The 21,292-nt window shown below is 33.8% G+C and overlaps 2 protein-coding genes across 16 annotated transcripts; both read left to right on the forward strand.

The window, feature by feature from the left end:
* Window positions 1–8,323: 8,323 nt before the first annotated feature.
* LOC141670793 (putative polyamine transporter At1g31830) lies at window positions 8,324–13,382 on the forward strand. Of its 14 annotated transcripts, none has more exons than XR_012554760.1 (4): window positions 8,324–8,559; window positions 10,062–11,802; window positions 12,463–12,547; window positions 13,047–13,382. XR_012554760.1 is itself a non-coding variant. In XM_074476794.1 (2 exons), the coding sequence occupies exons 1-2, from the start codon at window positions 8,419–8,421 to the stop codon at window positions 11,490–11,492; spliced, it is 1,572 nt and encodes a 523-aa protein (XP_074332895.1). In that variant the 5' UTR covers window positions 8,324–8,418; the 3' UTR covers window positions 11,493–13,382. The 14 variants fall into 14 exon arrangements, 2 of the variants coding, with proteins under 2 accessions (XP_074332895.1, XP_074332948.1); XR_012554762.1 differs by having other exon boundaries at window positions 10,062–11,740; XR_012554763.1 differs by having other exon boundaries at window positions 10,062–11,740; window positions 13,060–13,382.
* Window positions 13,383–15,663: 2,281 nt separating this feature from the next.
* Window positions 15,664–19,714, forward strand: LOC141670832 (putative polyamine transporter At1g31830). 2 transcript variants are annotated; one of them, XM_074476857.1, is made up of 2 exons: window positions 15,664–16,033; window positions 17,894–19,714. In XM_074476857.1, the coding sequence occupies exons 1-2, from the start codon at window positions 15,857–15,859 to the stop codon at window positions 19,355–19,357; spliced, it is 1,641 nt and encodes a 546-aa protein (XP_074332958.1). In that variant the 5' UTR covers window positions 15,664–15,856; the 3' UTR covers window positions 19,358–19,714. The 2 variants fall into 2 exon arrangements, with proteins under 2 accessions (XP_074332958.1, XP_074332964.1); XM_074476863.1 differs by having other exon boundaries at window positions 15,897–16,033; window positions 17,825–19,714.
* Window positions 19,715–21,292: the final 1,578 nt, after the last annotated feature.

Below are 21,292 nucleotides of genomic sequence, written 5' to 3' on the forward strand. Positions count from 1 at the left end.
GAAAATGAGAGAAAAGCAGGTACAGCAGATATAAGGATGGATCCAGCCATTGCTAGTGAGTCAATGATTGTGAATGATGCTGAAAAGGAAAGACAATTTCAGCAATATTATAAAGCTGTAATTGATAACATTTCCTTGGATGCTGACACTTTTACTCATCCTGTTTCAGCCTATCAATTATTGGCTGCACAGGGCAATGTGGAGGCAGAAAAGACACTACATCTAGTACATACAACAGCATCTCTTCAAAGGGACAAAGCTGCTATTAACAAGATACCTTCAAAAGCTGGTGAGTCATCTGAAGAATTTGGAGTAAATTCTGATGATGATGACTTTGTTTCTTCTGATGGAAGCATGAACTTAGGGGGAGATGAAGGCCCTAGTTTTATTCCAAATCTACCTGAATGGGCCTTAACAAAGGAGTATACAACAGAGCAATTCAATGTCTCCTTAGTCAAACAAATCAGTACTATCCAACAGGCCATTCAGAAAACTTCTCATGCAGGTACAAAGGCTATCCTTACAGCTCACTTGGACTCACTGCATCTCATGAAGTTACAGCAAGTAAGACAGAATCTGAGTGTGGATGAACTCAGAAAGGATATTGCTGACTTGAAATCCTACAATTCTGAAAAATTGGATTCAGTCATGCCCTATGGTACAATGCAGGACATTTTGTTGAGATTGAAAAAGGAATCACATACTGAAAAGAGGCTGGCCAAATTGGAAGACAGAGTTCAAGTTATTGAAGATTCGGTGGCCACCATTCTTCACAACCAACAATCTCAAACAAATCTACTTATGCAGCTGGCAAAAGCACAGGGCTTGACCCCTCTCCTTGATGATAACAAAAAGGGGGAGAGTAAAAGGGAAGGGGAAGGAGAGCCATCTACAAAAATCCAAATATCTAAAGTGCTAGTTCCTGCCATCACTACTTCTCCAATCATTCAAATCAAAGGAAAGCCTGATGGAATTGATTTAATCCAGCTAGCAGCAGCTGAAATTCAAGTGAAAGAGCAAAGGAGGAGAATTGATGAAAGGGTGCAACAGTTGTTTGGCTCTATACAAGATAAATCAATATCTGTGAAACATAGCACAAAGATTGAACCAATCAATATGGAGCACAAGCCAGAAAGGAGAAATAAGGTTGGAGAGACTTCTTTCAAGAATCTAAAACCTATGGTTCTCAAGCCCAATACTAGATCCAGCAAGGACTCCACAAAGAACCCTCTAGACTTTGCTCAAATGGAAGAAGTGGACTTTCCTCTTCCAAAGCCTGATGAAGACAAAGTTTTGGGTGCTAGCATCATAAAACACAAGGAGACCATGGATGAGGCAGTAAGGAGAAACATGGCTATTATCTTTAGAGAGGGAAAGAGCATATGTGTGATGCAAGGACATCCCAAATTCTCAATAGCCAAGAGGGAAGAAACCAAAAGGTTAAAGAAAGAAGCTGAAAAACTCAAGGCTGACAAAAGAGCACAAGCAAAGCTTGAACAAAAGCTAAAGTCAAGTCTAGTTGAAAATGAGAAAGGAATTGAAGTCAGGGGTGAAGACAAGATTGCAAACTTAGATGAGGTTTTTGGGAGTATATTTGGTGAAAGTATGGAGGAAAAAGAGGAATGGCAGAAGGGAAACAGAAGAAAGGCCAAGGCACATAGAAGGAGTGAAGACAACACTGAAGAAACTAAATCTCTACCTTCCATACCTGAACCCTTTGTTGCTGATCCCACTATAAACATCCATGGTAAACCAATCATCCCAAAAGGAGGAACCTATTGATTGGGACACCATCAATTTGCCTACCTTTTTAACCACTCTTCCACTACCAAAGAAACAGAAAAGAAAATCCAAATCTACACCTCCCCTAAACTCTAAGAAATTCACTCAAAAATATAAACCTAACCCTAAGCCACCCATTTCTAAAGATGATTATGTTCACATCTGTGACATAAAAGAAATTTCAGACATTGAACTCTATCTGGATGAGCTGGAGGATGTAAGGGGAATTGCTGCCTACAGACAGCTACCAGAGAGATTGGTGTTCAGATACAAAGGAGCTGGGGAAAGAACATGGCCTCTCTACAGGATTCTGAATGAAGGCTACTCTACCTTGATCAGAGTTTTTTCAGCCATACAAAAGGATTCTGGCTTTACCAGGACTGCCAAGACTGAAATTCTCAACAAGATTGCCAACATAAGGAAAACTTGGAGGGAGCCCAATGCTTTGCCCAGAACCTTACTCATTCAAGAAAGGGGAACTACAATTCACAAATCACCTCATTGGTTGATGGAATTCAGAGATGATAAAGGAGTCAGAAGATTTTTCAGACTTGAAGACCAACTCAAGATTGCCAGCAATGAAACTCTCAAAGAAATGCAATCTAAGTTGGATATCAGTGATGAAGATGAAGCTGAATTCTTCAGACAACTCCAACTCCAAATTGAGGAAAATGACAAAGGGCTAGGAAAGAAAACCAGGGAACAAAGAAGAAAAAGATGATTTGCTCAGGCTAGAGGAGCACCCTTGGAAATACTGTAAATCTTCAATTACCTTCTAGTACATACACTTTTGCAGCACTTTTAAATTTCTACTTAGTTTCAGTTCATATATTTGTTAAGTGTTTTGTTATCATCAAGTTAACCTTGAATTTATGTCTACAATTCTTATAGACATAAATAGAGGGAGATTGTTAGGAATATATGTGCATTAGTTTGATGATATGTTTAACAAAACACTTAAGTAGAAATCTAGTGTTTGTAGCCTCAACGGATAAGACCATTTTGGCTATCCGTTGATGGTGTAGCTTTACTTAGAAATAAGTCTAGTGTTGTAGCACATTTCAGTCTCTGAATTTGAGATATAATTCTTAAATGTTGAGGGAAATTATAAGTCATGTTGACTACTAGAGGATATGCAGATCGGAAGGCCAATTGTAAATATTTCATGCCTTGTAATTTTGTATAAATGAAATGGTGTCAACGGATAACTTAAAGACCTTCAACGGATGAGAAACAAAGCTTCAACGGATGTCTCTAAAGCTTCAACGGATAACATCCTTCAACGGATGAGTGCATCAACGGATAGAGCTTCAACTGCTAACACATCAACGGATAAAGCCATCAACGGATGAAGGCTTCAACGGATGTTCTGTTAAATAGCAGTTGATAAGTGGTAGTTGTACCTACAAACAGAGGCACATGGGTTGACAGAGACAACTGAGATGTGGTAGCCTATTTCAGGAACATCAGAAAAAGCAGCCGTTCTACTCTAGTATAAAGAGGCAATAGTCAACAATGCACTGGAGTAAAATGGAGAAGAAACAAGTGGAGAACTTATTTTATTATTGTAATTTTTATCTTTGTCTTCACTTGTAAACTTGGTGATATATAAACCAAGCAGCAGCTAGTAATTAGATAAGAATTTTTCCAGAGCTGTTTAGAAAAATCTTGAGAGAAAAATTATCTAGTTTGTACTAGGACGCAGCTGTGATCAACTTCTTGAATCACAGATTTTCTGAAATACCATCTCTGGTGGAACAACAATCCACTAGAAAAGTTTTTAAGGTCTGTTGTGTTCTTTACATTAGTGTTTGAATATATATCTGTCTGTATTAGCTTAAAGCAATTCATACACTTGTTTATCTTAAACACATAGCCTTTGAAACTGCTCAAAACTTGAAAAATTTTTGAGATTTACATTCAACCCCCCTTCTGTAAATCTCATTGTTAGTTCATTAGGAATAACAGCGGTCCATTTCCCTACAGCCTCTTTGAATGATCAACAATATTTTATCACTTTTATAGACGATTATTCTTGATATGGGTGCTTTTATTTGATACATGAAAAGTCACAGTCTTTGGATGTGTTTAAAGTCTTCAAATCCGAAGTTGAAAATCAGCTTGGTCAGAAGATTAAAGCTGTCAAATCTAATCGTGGTGGTGAGTACTATGGTTGGTATGACGAATTCGGTGAACAACATCTTGGATCTTTTGCTAAATTCCTAGAGGAATGCAGAATCGTCCCATAATACACTATGCCTGGGAAACCACTCATGAATGGTGTTATTGAGAGATGATACAGAACACTTAAGGACATGGTAAGAAGTATGATTATTCACTTTTCTTTACCTGAATCACTCTAGGGAGATGTACTTGAGATTGCATCCTACATACTGAGTAGCTCAAGTAATGTTAATTGTTATTTTGTTGGGTATCCTGAGAAAACAAAGGGTTTCAAGTTCTATGATCCTTTGACGAAGTCCTTTTTTTGAAACGGAAAATGCTTGATTTCTTGAGGATGTTGAGTTTGAAGGGGAAGATAAAGTTAGGGATGTTGTCTTTGAGAAAGAATCAGTTTCTTTATCTTATATAGTTCAAGACAACAATATAGATATACATATATAGTTTCTTACTCAAAATCAGGATGATGTTCAAGAAGAGTAAACTCAACAACCTCAAGAGAAAGTGCCACTTAGGAGATCCACTAGAGACAGAAGAAGTGTAATTCTGGATGATTATATTTTATTTCTTCAAGAGCATGAGTTTGACATAGGGGTAATGGAAGATAACCCAGTCAACTTCCAATAAGCCAGACAGAGTGTTAATAGTCAAAAGTTGATTGATGCCATGAATGATGAGATGAAATCCATGAGGAATAGTGATGTTTGGGATATTGTCAAGTTGCCTGAAGGTGCGAAAGTGATTGATTGTAAATGGATATTTAAAACCAAAAGGGATTCAAAGGGCACTATTGAAAGATATAAAGCGCGTATAGTCACAAAGGATTTTACTCATAAAGAAGGCATTGATTATAAAGAGAAGGAATCACAAGCTTCCCGTATGTGTAATTGCAAAGTTCATTAAACTATTGTCTTATAAGGTTTTGAGTCCAATGTCGATGGGAAATGAATATATCACAAGTTCAGTGGGAGAAAATTTATATTGTTGGTGTTTTATGTCGATGATATAGCTTCTTTCATGAAACCAAGAGATTTAACACACATTATTTTTTGAGGTGAAGGATCTTGGTGATACCTTTTTTGTATTAGGAATTAAGATACATCGAGACCAGTCTCATGGTATTCTTTGAGTTATCACAAAAGAGCTATATCGAGAAGGTGCTTTCTAAGTTCGGACTGAAAGATTGTGCATAAATAAATACTCATATTGCTAAGGGAGACAAGTTTAGTCTCGAATAGTGCCCTAAGAATCATCTAGAAGTAAAAGAGATATAGAACATTTCATATATTTTAACTATTGGAAGTTTTATATATGTTCAAGGTAGTACCCTGCCGAATTTGGCATTCATGATAGGTTTGTCAAGCAGATATTCGAGTAAACCCGGAATGTATCATTGGATTGCAATTAAACGTGTTATGAGATACTTGCAAGGAACAACAATATTATTTGCTAGTTTGTCGAAAATCAAAAATTTGGAAATCATTAAGTATTATGATTTTTTTAATTTTGCTTATTGTGTATATAGTATAAATCTACTCGTGGTTATATATTTTAATGTCTAAACATGTAGACACTAAATATCTAGTTATTAAAGAGAGATCGCAAAATAAGATAGTGTTTATTGAGTATTTAATAACAAATTTTATGATAGCAGACCCACTATTTAAAGCTTTAACACCTAAAGTCTTTCATGGACATACTGCTCATGTGGGTGGGTGTCTCGTTGGAGGATCTTCAGTTTTAGTGGGAGTTTTTTTTGTTCTTATATTCAGTACTCAATTCTATGTTGACACTATTGTGATGCATTATGTGATTTGAGTTTCTGCATAATGAAATTATGTTTTACCTCTCTGTTACTCTAAATGAGTTATTTCTTTTAATTTTAATTTTGGCATAAAGTTAAAATTATAAAGACTGATCTCACTAAAGTATTAAGGACGAATTGGAAATAGGCTGATCACATTGCATGTAATTTCCAGTTACACATCCATACTTGATCTATGTCATTGAATATATTTTATATGGTGATCATCGAGGATCGAGTTACAACAATGTGATGAAGGTCGCTTTGGTTTCATGTTTATATATGAGATGGATCAGATTGACTTAGGATGATGTTTTTAAAGAATAAATAATTTTGTGCGTACTTAATATTATTGAATGTAATTGTTGTTTGGAATAATTTGTAGCTCAAGTGAGAGATTGTTAGAATATTTTATTATATTCACTATATATGGGCTTACAAATTAAATACAATTATATTTAATGTTTATTCTATATTTGAACTAATTAAGTGGTCCAAAAGAAAGGGTCCAGTAACATCTTTTTCGATATGGTCTTTATAATGTGTAATACCCAATATGATTCTGATTAGGGTCAATGAGATCTAGTTTGGCTACTATAAAAAGAACAAAATATGGTCTTGGTCCTTAGACAATTCGCAACATTCACTCCTCTCTTCCCATAAATTTGAGTGAGAATCAAGTCTGCGGAAAATTAAGTCCCACAATCCATATTAAAATCTACCGCTATGGAATCAAGTACGCTTCCATATGCTTATCGTGTAACCTTGATTATCGCATAAGATGATTCAGATTATATATTTAAATCTAACCCTATACATTTTTCGTAGATGCTCTATAATCAAATGAGAGAGTCATGAATTCTAGCCGTTTAGATAATAAATCTGATTTTATGAATTTATTTAATTAATAATTATTATTTAAATCAAATAAAATAACTATTAAATTAAAAAGAAATACTAGTAAATATTTCTTTAGGAATCTAATTATATTATCTAAATATACTATATACTAACTTAAATCCCGTGCGATACACCGATTTTCGTTAATATTTTAAATTTTTATTTATCTCGTCATATTATATTTTTAAAATATTTATATAAATATATAATAATTATAATTTTATAATAAAAATAATAAAATAACCTATGGTCGTAATTTAGTAGAATAAGTAGATTATTTCTAGTAGTTTAGCGGATATATAATGCTATTATTTTAATAATAGAATAAGTTGTATTCGTAGTTTAGTAGGATAAGTAGACTATATTTAGTAGTTTAACAATTTAGTATTTTATTAAATATATAACACTATAAATTAGTTTTAACCCGATATTATTATATTGACCAACAAATTATCTTTAAATTTTAATTTTGTTTTAGTCCAGTTTATAAGTATAATATTTTTTAAATCGTGTCAATAATATTTATTAATGTATTTTAGACACATGTAACAAATCCAACTAACTATATCTGATTTTTATTTGTAACGAATTATTTTTTAATTTTAATTTTGTGTTACACCATTGCAATAGCCCGTACGATCCACGTGTTATTTTTAATAGTTTTTCTGAATTTTTTTATGTGTGCCATATATTTTTAATATATTAATTTTAAGTTAAATAAGTTTGTTAAAATTATAAATTAAATTAAAATTAAATAAACTTGTATTTAAATAAAATATTGTACGCGATTTAGTTATATCTAAACAAGCAACCTGTGTAAGTAATTTTGAGTGATTACACTTAATTTTATAGGTTGGTAGATATAAATTTGTCGATTTAAACAATAACGAGAAGTGTGATAGAATTAGAGTTGTAACAAATTTGGGGACGGTTAGGAATCTTATATCCACAATGTACTATATGTTTCTATATTAATCAATTTAATAGGATATGTAAAAGTTCATTTCAAATGTTAATATTATATTAATTATATTAATCAATTTAATAGAATATGTAAAATCATTTTTAATATTAATATTATATTAATTAGTAAAGATAATTAAGTAATTTTTTCAAATACCGAACTATTAATTATCGAAATTTTAATATTTCGACTAGTATAATATAGTATAGATACATATCATACATAACAGTAAAGTACTTATTTTTGCTTCCAAGCAGGTATTTAGAGGTAGACATTAATTCAAATAATAAACAAATACTCTTTCCGTCCCTTTCAACTGTTTACATTTTTTTAGAAAGTGTCCGACATGCATTTTAAGGTGCATATAAAGTATAGTTCTGTAAATTATTTTTATAATTTTGTTTTTATGAATAAAATTTAAAATATTCAACTTTTATTCAGAGAAAGAAAATTATAAAAATAAGTTATATAACTATACTTTTTATGTATCTTAAAATGCGTGCCGAACATTTCTCGAAAATGTAAACAATTGGAAAGGAGAGGGAGTATATGGACTTATAATGTTTCCCCAGTAGAAAAATGCTTTGACCATGAACCTAGCTAACTCATGACTCATGACTCATGACTCATGACTCATGAGTCATAAAAGGTCCAAAATGGCAAACATCTGCATATACTATCCAACTTTTTAGAGTCTCATGTTTCACACGTATAGAACACACACTACTCTAGTTCTAGTGTCCTTAAAAATTATCTAATCGTTTATATAACTCCAGTACTCTCTGCTATGGCTCCGCCAGAAGTTAGAACAAGCGGTGACATCAGTGTTGCAGCAGAGGGTAGTAATTGCACTGTAACAACAACAAGTGTTTTTGATGCACAAACACCCGTGTCAACTTCACAAGATAATGATAATGATCAGCTAGCTGTAAGTCGTTTGTGTATCCTATATATTCATATGGTCAGGCTGTGTTATATGATTTTCTTTGTTTTGTTGCGGTGTAGTGTTTCACTTGGGTGCATAACTTACTTTAAGGCTTTCTTGTTCTAAATTTAGAATTTATTAGTAGTTCATATCTGTATCAATATGACACTCCAGTAGTGATCATAATTCGAAACCTTCAAACTTGCCTTGGTAAAAACAAATACTATTGGAATGCTAGAAATGGAGTACACTTTGGTTGAACAGAGTATAGTTTAAATTTGAATTTAAATTTAAATTATGGAATACAATCTTTAATTAAACTAAGCCCGAAAAATTGGTTGGTCCAAGATAGCATTTCAATTTTCTTGTAATGGTCCAGATTAGTGAAGTCCAGGCTCCAGACCAACTAAAGAAAATAGGAAACCAATACATACATCTCAATACCCTAGACATTTCTAGACATACGAGAGAGAGAGAGAGAAAGATAGAGAAGTGTGAGAGAGAGAGAGAGAGAGAGAGACAGAGATCATATCTTCCTCAACTTTTCAAGACTATTTCAAGTTCTATTTTGTTAACTGATTAGGTATGAAAGTTTTAGAGTTTTTAGGGTTTCTACCTTCTTCTCCTTCTTGATTTTTCAGTTTCCTGAATTTGGGGACTTTTATGTGTTAGAGTTCTTTTTCATTAAATCGACTGATTTAGTTTTTTTTTTATTCTTTCGCGTGTATTGTATCAATTGGGGGATTCTTTTTGTGTATATTGTAATGACTACTGTTTTGAGGGATGGATTTATCATATTAATGTTAATTTCTTTGAGCTTAGCTTTTAAATCAGCAAGGTATATGGTGCCATTATGATCAATAAAATTGGAGATATTCATCAGACATCCAGATAACTTAATTTTCATTTACACTTATTTATTGTTTGAGCGAACTCGTACGAACTCAAGTTGAACATGTATAAAGTTCGGGTTGGTTCGTTAAGATAATCGGACAAAAAATATGGTCCATACTCGAGTTCAGTAATCTGTCGAACCGAACTTATCGAACACAAACTTGTGCGAACACGAGCGATCTTAAGGAATAGTTTGGTTCGTTTATAGCCCTTGTCGTAACCAGAATTCGAATTTTAGTACATTTTCTTGAAATCTTGGTTGTTTTGATAATTGTTTTATTTATTTATAATTATATTTTCCCTCAAAATCTGTCTGTCTTGCAAGTGTATTTTAATCTAGTCAGTTTTGTAAAAATTCTATGTCAGTTATTTGCTCTTTTGGGTAAGATATGTTCTTGTAATCAACATTTCACCTTTAATGCTATACGCTCTTTGCAAAGTTTCTTATGTGACATATGTTACATATTGTTTCCTTAAAGTGGAATGTGAAGTTTCATCAATCACAAACTGAAGTCTTTAGCGTTGTAGTTGCTGTGTCTTCTTTTTTTGTCTTGATTAAGTAAGATAAATACCAGACTTTCAGTTTTGATGACAATGAATACTAATTGCAGAAATTAGGGAATACACATGATAGAGCTTCAGTCCAAATGGGGGATTACAACGGTGGACAATATGTGGGGATTAATGAAGTTACTTTACCTAGGGCTGACGGAACAAACAAGGTGTCACTTATACCCCTTGTTTTCCTCATCTTCTATGGAGTATCTGGAGGGCCTTTTGGTGTTGAAGACAGTGTAGGTGCAGCTGGCCCATTTTTAGCTCTATTAGGGTTTGTAGTATTTCCATTCATATGGAGCGTTCCTGAAGCTTTAATAACTGCTGAGATGAGTACAATGTTTCCGGAAAATGGTGGTTATGTAGTTTGGGTTTCAACTGCTTTGGGTCCCTATTGGGGTTTTCAGACAGGTTGGATGAAATGGATAGGTGGTGTCATTGATAATGCTCTCTACCCAGTTCTGTTTCTTGACTATTTGAAATCGGGGATTCCAGCTGTAGCTGATGGTCTTCCAAGAGTTGCAGCAGTGTTAGTGTTAACAGTAGTTCTTACTTATATGAACTACAGAGGTATGACTATAGTGGGTTGGGTTGCTGTTCTACTAGGTGTTTTTTCCGTCCTTCCTTTCGTAGTTATGATATTTATCTCGATTCCAAAGATACAGCCTTCAAGATGGATGGTGGTAGATTTACACGACGTTGACTGGAATTTATACATGAATACTCTTTTCTGGAATCTTAACTATTGGGACTCGGTAAGTACACTTGCTGGAGAAGTGCACAACCCAAAGAAGAATGTGCCTAAATCTCTGCTCTGTGCTCTTATTATGGTGTTTTTTGGCTACTTCCTGCCTCTCTTGGCTGGCATTGGCGCTGTTCCCCTACAACGCGATCTGTGGACCGATGGTTACTTCTCAGATATTGCTAAAATATTAGGTGGAGTATGGTTGAGATGGTGGATCCAGGCAGCTGCCGCCATGTCAAACATGGGAATGTTTATGGCTGAAATGAGTGGTGACTCTTTTCAACTTCTTGGCATGGCAGAAAGAGGCATGCTTCCTGAATTCTTTGCCAAGAGATCTCGTCATGGAACTCCTTTAATCGGGATCTTGTTTTCAGCCTCTGGTGTGCTGCTGTTATCGTGGCTGAGCTTTCAGGAGATAGTTGCTGCAGAAAATTTCTTGTATAGTTTTGGGATGATTCTAGAGTTTGTAGCCTTCATTCGGATTAGAATTAAGTACCCATCTACCCCTCGACCATACAAGATACCTCTGGGAACAGCTGGATCCATTCTTATGTGTATACCTCCAATAACAATGATTTGTGTAGTTTTGGCTCTTTCATCTCTAAAAGTTTTCCTTGTAAGCATAGTCGTTGTCATCATTGGGCTAGTCCTTCAGCCTTGCTTAAAGCATGTTGAGAAAAAGAAATTGCTGAAATTCTCGACGAGTTCTGATCTCCCAGATATTAATGGTGCTGCAAACTAATGGCCTCTTATAGGCGAGTCCGCAATTCCTTAGATATTCTGCCTCAAATTAATAATGTACAGAGTGCAGTCTCAGACTCTCAGTATTGTGCTGAAAGTTGCTGATTCGTGATGGTATACACTCAAAGTGCTAAGACGATCTTGCTACAATAGTGAATGCTGTAAATGAAACAAATGATGTCATGCACAATGTCAAGGTCCATGGATTATGTTTTGGATTCCTTATATTGGATTTTATATACCGTGTTGGTAATGCTTTCCCCTCCTGGTTGGTAGTATTTTTGTTTTAGTGAGATCCATCATGTTCCTTCGTAAGTATCTAATAATATTGCTTCAAATGTACTATAAACCTCCATATTTGAATTTTTTTACAATTTAATACACCCTTAAGTAAATAAGGACATCCTGTAGAATCATGGAGCGTGTAGCATATTCAGATAAAGAAATTAGGCGTCACTATCACTGTGAAATATATTTGATTGTGAGCAAGCATTCGTATGCGGTCAATATTTTGAATGCAAATCATAAGTGTAGAATTAGTTTAAGAATCTTTAATTCTTGTACATTTTATAAATTGTTGTGTGGATTTGACAGTTTACATAATTTTATACAAAGAAATGCACTTACATTGGATTAAAACTGCAAGTATCAGTTTACAAATTGTTTCACAAGAAGTGTTAGTTGCAAAAGCTCTACTATGCTACTAGAAATACATGAAACTATGTAAGTAGTGCTTTGTTTGATGACAAAAGTCTAATGCCATGATAGGTTTTATTTAATTGGCAATTTTAGTTATTTTCTTTAGATGTTGCAGGTTATCGACACTGTTCAGACCAAACTTGTTACTTGACCGTAGAGCATAAAAGTATTCTGAAGGCAGAATAGAACTGGTTTTTTTTATGTATTTTTCATGCTTATGTACTGTTCCTAAAGTCTCACTTTTACTGACATGGTTTTGTCGTATTATTAAGGAAAAGAACCATGGGAGTCTGTACAGAAGGAAGGAGATGTGGAGTTTATACCAGCCGGCTGTCCTCCTCAGCCCGGAATGCAAAGGTGATCAGTTTTTATAGTTACACGCAAACATATCGGAACTCTGTGTTACTCAAATCACACACCTCTAGTGAGCACTGTGGTGCAGTTGGCTCAGCGCATGTAGCCACAAACATGGTGTACAGTGTTATAAATTGCCTATCGCGAGCAGATTTGACAAGTGTGTTTCAGTGAGCACTTTTATGTTGTAGGTAAACATTACAGCTATAATCTTTAAGGAATGTCAATACTAATGGTAGTTACCCCCTATTAATTTTTTCTGCTTCTATATTTGTGCTCAGGTACTAATCGAGCTCTTAAAAGTTTGTTTAAACTGTAATTACACTAGGAAAATATGTGCCTCTAATTCTGTATAATGTTGACTGCTATTTTTTTCGAAGATTTTTTTTTTTGTTATTATTATAGCTACCTTCACATTAGAAAATGACAAAATCTCCAAGATAATTTGAAGGTACATAAAACTGTAAATTGCTTATGAAGAATCCTTATTATTAGTTCTCAGATTCCTTTTGCAGATTTGTGGAGGGTGATTATAGAACAAGTTCAAGCTACTCCTCTTGACGGCATGTCACATTTGGATAAATTTTATCTTGTCATCCTTGAGCTCTTCTTGATCCATTCCAAAAGGTGAGAGCTGAGGAGAGGGTCTAATGCTTGTTTGTCATTCTCCATAACCTTCCTGTTGCTGCTCATTACTCTGCATTTTTTTCCGGAGTTTTTTCTATAATCCAGTCTGTAAAATGGATGAACTTTAGTATGCTCTGCAAGTTTTTGCAAGTTGTGTATCTATGTAAAGTTTTAGTAAATGGGAAAACATCTTTTGTAGGCGAGTCAAGCATATACAGCTTGGAATATGTTCTTGGTACACTTTTTTTCCCCTTAACTTTACTCTTATAAAGAGAGTCAAGAGAAGAACAACGGGTCATGCATGCACTTGTTTTGTTTTGGCCAAAGGGTCAATAATAATAAAAAAAAATTAATAACTTTATTTATTTTTCTAAAAACAGAATGTAACAATAATTAAATTAATCAAGTTGAACAAAATTAAAGAATAAATGAGATAACTCAAGTGGTAATAGCTATATCTTAATGTTCTTTCATACAATTCATATAATCATTTATACAATGATTGTTTTAATTTTTGAACAGTGACTTTCTTGTTATGTTGTTCAGGTATATAAATCATGAATGTTGGAGATCGTTTTGAAGAAGGTTAAGAAGTAAACATGGGCGAAGAGTATTATGGATCATGATAGAGGATTAAAGCTCCGCATGGCGATTCAGATTAGATATTTTTGGCCCAGAAAATATATTTTTTAGTTAATTTAGCAGGCCATCAAAATAGGCAAATAATAAAAAATTAGGTAGATTTATTAAATTGTATGAGTACAAAACATATACACGTATGAAGGTTGATGTTTAAAAATACCCAATTTTTTGGATGCAATAAATGAAAATACCCATTTTTAAAACACATGTCTATGACTGAAAATATCGTTTTGATTACGTATTTTGTAATTGGATAAATGAAATACATATTTGAAAATTGGGTATTTAAGAAAATTACTAAATATACTCATTTGTATTTTGGGTATTAACATTGGGATACAGATTTGCCAAATACGTATCTTAAAAAAATAATAAAAAAAAAATTGGATACCCATTTGACAAATACATATCTAGTAGTATAAAATAAGATATTCAAATTACAAATGCGTATCTAAAACGGTATTTTCAGCCATCCACTTTCAGAATGGGTATTTTCAGCCATTTGCACCAAAAAAATGTTATTTTTAACATTCTTTCCACGTAGTATAAATATATAAAAAGAAATAAAACTGTTTCAATTGGGTAGATAATAATAGAAAGCCTTTTTCTCTTGGGTATTATTTGGGGGGTCCTTGTACTATTGGATATAATATCCGACAAATTCAGATCTTCTGCCTCATTTTCAGAGACTAGGTCAGCCTTTTCAAATATTAAATCCCCCCATTTTTGCCTAATTTTATTTCTAAGTAGTAATGTAATTACAAAAATAACTCCCAAAACATATTTTAATTAGGGGTCATTTGTTAAATCTGAATCATTTTTTCCTTACGATTAAAATTCTGAACGATTGATAATCTGAATGCTGGACTGTTAATCCTGTTTGGTAAATAAATATCAAAATTTCTGAACCATAATATTTGTTGATCATATATCCTTACGTATATGTAAAAATTAATTTGTATTTTAATCTTAATAATCAAATAACAATTTACACGTATTTTGAAAATTTAATAATAAAAAACATACATATATTTTGAATAAATATTATCCATTTAAAGAGTAAACAATATTTTCAGTCGTAAACATGAAAAATATATAATTGTAAGTTTAATTTAAAATTATTGAACAAATTTTAGATAAATGTATTCATATTAAAATTCACATAATTATTTGAATATAAACATATTTAAAAACAAAAAATATAAGTATAAATGTTAAATAAAATTAATATATAGCATGGAATTTTAATTTTATATTTTTTTAAAGAAAATCACATACGTATTATAAATAAATATATTATACTTTTACATTATGATCTGGTGGCTTGATATCACTTGATAAAACTTACTATATCCTCATGTTACATGAACCATCCAGCTATATTTTTTGAATGAGTCGTTCATCTAAATTCTTGGCTCATCCAGCTAACAAAAAAATTTATCAAACAATCTCGTCCAATACTTTTGATATGTTACAGGGGTTAACAAATGACCCATTAGTGAAAAATAACATAAATGAGGTCCATTGATGAACAATTAACCAGTTCTAACTTACAACCCACCATCTTACCTTTTGGAAAAAAATTGATTTTTTTTTCGGAATCTTAAAATTACTCTTTTATTATTTTTTTGGAATCTTAAAATTACTCTTTTATTTCTCCTGAGTATGCACTACTGTATTACAATACAATAGCATAATTCGATTAAAAAAAAATAAAAGTAGCAAATAAAATAAAGGAAATGACATTGACCATGAATCTAAAACAAGGTCAAAAATGGCAGAAATGTGCACATGCCGTATTATTTTACATTCACACATAAGATATTCTGAAACTCACACTCTACTCAAGTTGTGTGTCCTGTACGCATTAATTATATCTATCTGTACATAGACATAGACGCCACACACGCACGTATTTAACTATAATGTAGTACTAGTAGTCCTCGTTAGTTTATTATATACATGGGAGTATTAGTTATTCCAAGTTTTGTGATTGTTAATTCTTGATTTCTTGGCAAAAAGAAAAGATAATTTGGATCTGCTATGGCGCCGCCAGAAGTTGCAGAAACAAAGGCCTCGGTTTTAGAAAAACACGCTGTTCGAGATGATATCGTTGCTGCTGCAGCAGCAGAGCCTGGTGACTGCAGTGTAACATCATCAGCAAGTGTTTGTAATGATGCACAACAGCCCGAGTCAACTTCAGAAGAAGATAATCTTCAGGTTGGAGTATATTGTTTTAATATATGTATTTCCACGTCGTGCTCTCCATGAAGAACACATTTATAAACGTCAAACTTTGAGAACAATTGTTCTAAAATTGTAGACCAGTTGTTTTTTTTTGGGTATGTTTACGATAAAAATTATACTCAGCTGAATCAATCCAGGTGTGTACATGTTTTAAGTTATATATTGATTTTGTCGACTGAGGTGCTATTTGGTGGGTGGATATCCTCTGCAATGATTTTTGGTCTATGTTTGTCTTGGAATAGCATTTCATTTGGTAATGTAACATGATATAAGCCTATAATTTTATTAATTTTTATCTACATCTAGTTGCCTTGCTTGTTATATATAAATTGAATTGAACTGAAGTGAAGTTGTTTTTGTTGATTTCTTGTATTTGCAGTATTGTTTGATTACTAAAATTGGAGGATTTATCAGTTATTGTATATGTTTAGTTATATGTGGTTCACATATTTTTTGCATCTGGATAACAACTTTAATACTTCTGTATAAATATAGTTTTTGTATATATGAACTTGCTATTATGAAGTAAATGTTTGATACTATAATCTAAACGTACAGAGAGAGATTTGTGAGAGAGCTTCATAAAGTGAAAGAATGTAAAATTTTTAGTACATACTTCTTAGGAATTACATGTGTTATGTGAAAGATATGATTGCATATATTTCATAAAATCGTATAAATATATGTTTTTATTAAATTTTATTTTAATCGGTTATGTAAGTTTTTGGTATCTATAGACTATAGTAATCTAGTTAGAAAATGCGTGCTTTCTACCAGGTCCTTGTGTTTGGGTGGTTGTGTGTGTCATCACTCACTCACCCAAGAAATGTTTTCTTCTTACGTGTATTTGCATACGTGATCATACAAAGCTGCAAAATCTTGATTATATGGACACTTTTCTTGAGTCCTGAGATTTTAAATGACAGAGATTAGCTATCAAAACCTGAGAACAACTGTCATTCTTTTGTGGTTTGTCTCTCCCACTCGTCTTGCCTACATATGTTGACACTACTGAATTTTGTTTTTGCTTTAATTCACTATATGTATTTGGTTTATAGATGTGGGTATTTGTAAGAATTTTCCTTTTTGAAATTCTAGAATTTTTGTTTTGGAAAAGAATTGCTAGGCATTCTGGATGTTATCGTGTTGAATATAAGTGGCGGGGGTTTGAGGCTATTGATCTGGACTGTAGGTTAAGTTTAGCAGCTATGGAAGAACAGGCTCATTTTGAAGATGAATCTCGTTTTAGGGGGGGGGGGGGCAAAAAAAATAATTTTGTTGCCTTCATAATTTTGACTGATTTTGTATGTGCATGTGGGGAGGGGGTTGTATTGCTATTTGATGATGTGAGTAGGAACTTCAAAATGTCTTGGTAGTAGTTGATAGAAGCTTGAAAACTCTTGTCAAAGAATCAATCACAAATGTGTGATATGGTGCCTTGTTCTGTCCTCTTTTCTAAACATATATAATCAATTTCTTTCTTAGTCTCTAACACAATTGAAGAGATGTGTGTTGCTTTTATATTATTAAGCTCCGTGTGTACTTCATATTCTGCTTATACCATAACGGCATCAATGTTAATGTTAAATTACATTTGAGTTTTTAATCTTCCATTAAAAGCCACGTCTTGCAAGTGTATTTAGTTCTTACGAGTTTTGTAGAGTTCTTTGTCAGTGATTTGCTTTTCACGGAAGTATGTTCTTATTAAGTTTCTGCTGCGATAATATATTTAAAGTGTTGTGGTTGCTGCGTCTTTGTTTACAGATTGTGTTGATCAAGTAAGATAGAAGCCATAGTTTCAGTTTTTATAATAGTAATGAATACTAATTGCAGAAATTAAGGAACACACCAAATAGAGCTTCAGTCCAAATGGGGGATTACAATGGTGGCCAATATGTGGCTATCAATGAAGTTACTTCACCCAGGGCTAACAGAAAAAACAAGGTGTCACTTGTACCCCTAATTTTCCTCATCTTCTATGAAGTATCTGGAGGACCCTTTGGCGTTGAAGACAGTGTAGGGGCAGCTGGCCCATTTTTAGCTTTATTAGGTTTTCTTGTATTTCCGTTAATATGGAGTGTTCCTGAGGCTTTAATAACTGCTGAAATGAGTACAATGTTTCCGGAGAATGGTGGTTATGTCGTTTGGGTTTCAACTGCTTTGGGTCCGTATTGGGGGTTTCAGCAAGGTTGGATGAAATGGCTGAGTGGTGTTATTGATAACGCCCTGTACCCAATTTTGTTTCTTGACTATTTAAAATCAGGGATCCCAGCTGTAGCTGATGGTCTTCCAAGAGTTGCAGCAGTGTTAGTGTTAACAGTAGTTCTTACTTATTTGAATTACAGAGGTATGACTATAGTGGGTTGGGTTGCTGTTCTACTAGGTGTTTTCTCCATCCTTCCATTTATAGTCATGGGATTTATTTCGATTCCAAAGATACAGCCTTCAAGATGGATGGTGGTAGATATACATGATGTTGACTGGAATTTATATTTGAACACTCTATTCTGGAATCTTAATTATTGGGACTCAGTTAGTACACTTGCTGGAGAGGTGCACAACCCAAAGAAGAATCTGCCAAAGGCTCTGCTCTATGCTCTTATTATGGTTGTTCTTGGCTACTTCTTGCCTCTTCTAGCTGGCACCGGTGCTATTCCGCTACAACGGGATTTGTGGAGTGATGGTTACTTTTCAGATGTTGCTAAAATATTGGGTGGAGTATGGTTGAGATGGTGGATTCAGGCTGCTGCTGCAATGTCAAACATGGGAATGTTTGTGGCTGAAATGAGCAGTGACTCTTTCCAACTTCTTGGAATGGCAGAAAGAGGCATGCTTCCTGAATTCTTTGCCAAGAGATCTCGTCATGGTACTCCTTTAGTCGGAATCTTGTTTTCAGCCTCTGGTGTGCTGCTGCTATCATGGCTGAGCTTTCAGGAGATAGTTGCTGCAGAAAACTTCTTGTATTGTTTTGGGATGATTCTAGAGTTCATAGCCTTTATTCGAATAAGAATTAAGTACCCATCTGCCTCTCGACCGTACAAGATACCTTTGGGAACAGCTGGATCCATTCTGATGTGTATTCCTCCAACAGCATTGATTTGTGTAGTTTTAGCTCTTTCATCCCTCAAAGTATTCCTTGTAAGCATGGTCGCTGTCATCATCGGGCTAGTGCTCCAGCCTTGCCTAAAGCGTGTTGAGAAAAAGAAACTGCTGAAATTCTCGACAAGTTCTGATCTCCCAGATTTTGATGGTGGAACAAATGACAGCACTCAATCAGCCGAGTCCTCCATTCTTTAGATATTCTGGCTCTCACTAACTAACATGTTCAGAGTGCAGTCCCAGTATTGAGCAAAAAGTTGCTGATTCATGATGGAATACAATCAAAGTGCTAAAAAATCTTAAATACATAGTGAATGCTATTGCTGTTAATGAAGCATATGATGTTAAGGTCCTTCTGCCTCCTATTCAATGTTACTCGCCTTTTTCAAAATGCTTGCCCCTAGTAACTTTGTTTTAGTAGGATCCATCAAGTTTTGTTTTGCTTCAATTGTACAATAAACTTCGAAGTTTAAAATCTTGCGCATTAACCTATTTAGAGCTGACGAGCCTGTGACGACTGAAAATTTTGCGACGTAATTAAGTCAATAAAGTATGATTTAGGTGATGTGATTATAAATTATGTGATTAAGGTGTTGATTAATTGTCTTTATGGTATATAAGTATCTAGGAGCGTAGATAGACGCGTTCCAATTTAAAGAGTCACCTTAGGAGTTAAGCTGTGTTGACGGACCGTCAGGTAGAACGGAACCCGTCCTAAAAGGGATTAAAGTATATAAAATGTGAAATATGTGTTATTATGTGAACTGAATGTTTAAATAAAGTATTGTTCTAAGTGACGTGTCAGTCGGTAATGAAATTGTGAAGCGTAACTGAAACGCTGAGCGTCGGGCCGTCAGACAGAACGTGACCCGATACGTGAAAAGAGGAGAAAGAATTCAACATAAAAGAATTCTCAAGCAGAAGCTATTGGCGCGATACAAAAGACGACTTTTGAGAGTAATGTTAAAAAGGGAAATTTTTATGATCCGTCATGAGTTGTGATGTGTCAATATATGTGCTTGCATGTCTGTATGCGTGATTACGTGATCTGTTGATATTTTCATGGATTTAAGATAATTATTTGATTTAAATAAGGTTTATTTAACCTTCGCACATTTTTATAAAATTCTTTGAGTAAGGTAAAGGCATGAGATTTATTTTGTTATCTTCGGAATAGTCCTAGAAACTTTCTAAAAATGATAGACGGATTTATTTTGTGATCATTGCATTTTAAATTGATTTTTTATGTGATAAATGCTATTATTAGCACAAACTTGTAAAAATCATATAAAATCAACCGTGCGCTCAAAAGTTTATTATGAGTAATAGTTGGAAAGCTAATTTCGAGATTCACGTTTTAAAATTATCATTCGTATCAGATTCATCTTTTTTGAGAGAGATATTTGCAAATCGAATTCGTTCTCTTTTAAGAATAAAGAGTGAATTGGAAATAGAATAGCCTAATTACTATACTACCCTTCCTTGGTAGTATATAACCCCACCTCACCCCCTCTTTCTTTCTTTTCTCACCCGAGCACCCCCTCTTCTCTTTCTTTTTCTCTCATTTTCTTTCTCCCTCTCGGGACTTCTCTCTCTCTCTCACTCTCGGTACTCTCTCTTGTTCTTCATCCTTTTTCGAGTATAAGACCATGATTGTGTGAGATTTTTCTTTATCTATCCATATATATACATGCATGTCAATATCTTCAAGGTTTGTGAGAAAAATCCAAAGTTGAATTTGGTGGTTTGATTCGGTTTTCATGAAAACAAAAAGGGTTTTGGTTCTTAAATGATTTAGAGTGAAGATATGTGTTTGCATGTGTGTATTTACTTGTGTAAATTGGTGGTTGAAGGTTGGAAACCCCGGCACCACCGTGAAGCCACCGGTGATGAACTCCGGTGAACCGGTGGTGAGTAATGATGTTAAAACTGAGCTCTAGCATCTTTAAATCAAATTTTCTGTGTGTGTATGTGGTATTTTGATGAAAAGTCGAATGGAATTGTAGTTCAAAAGTTAATGAGTTCATTTTTGTTAGTTATGGATGTTATTCTAGCATAATGTTAAAAGATTAGGGTGATTAAAGATGCAAGGATTTGAAATTAAGTTTGCATGTGAGGTTTCTTTGATAAAAG

Source organism: Apium graveolens, chromosome 1 (genome assembly GCF_009905375.1).
Source record: "Apium graveolens cultivar Ventura chromosome 1, ASM990537v1, whole genome shotgun sequence".
NCBI classification, from domain to species: Eukaryota; Viridiplantae; Streptophyta; class Magnoliopsida; order Apiales; family Apiaceae; genus Apium; species Apium graveolens.

What these genes read in the sequence shown, in the direction of transcription:
- LOC141670793 (XM_074476794.1), top strand. Translation starts at nt 8,419, where the DNA reads ATGGCTCCGCCAGAAGTTAGAACAAGCGGTGACATCAGTGTTGCAGCA. An exon ending in ATGATAATGATCAGCTAGCT is followed by an intron (nt 8,560 to 10,061) that starts GTAAGTCGTTTG and finishes TACTAATTGCAG; the next exon opens with AAATTAGGGAATACACATGA.
- LOC141670832 (XM_074476857.1), top strand. Translation starts at nt 15,857, where the DNA reads ATGGCGCCGCCAGAAGTTGCAGAAACAAAGGCCTCGGTTTTAGAAAAA. An exon ending in CAGAAGAAGATAATCTTCAG is followed by an intron (nt 16,034 to 17,893) that starts GTTGGAGTATAT and finishes TACTAATTGCAG; the next exon opens with AAATTAAGGAACACACCAAA.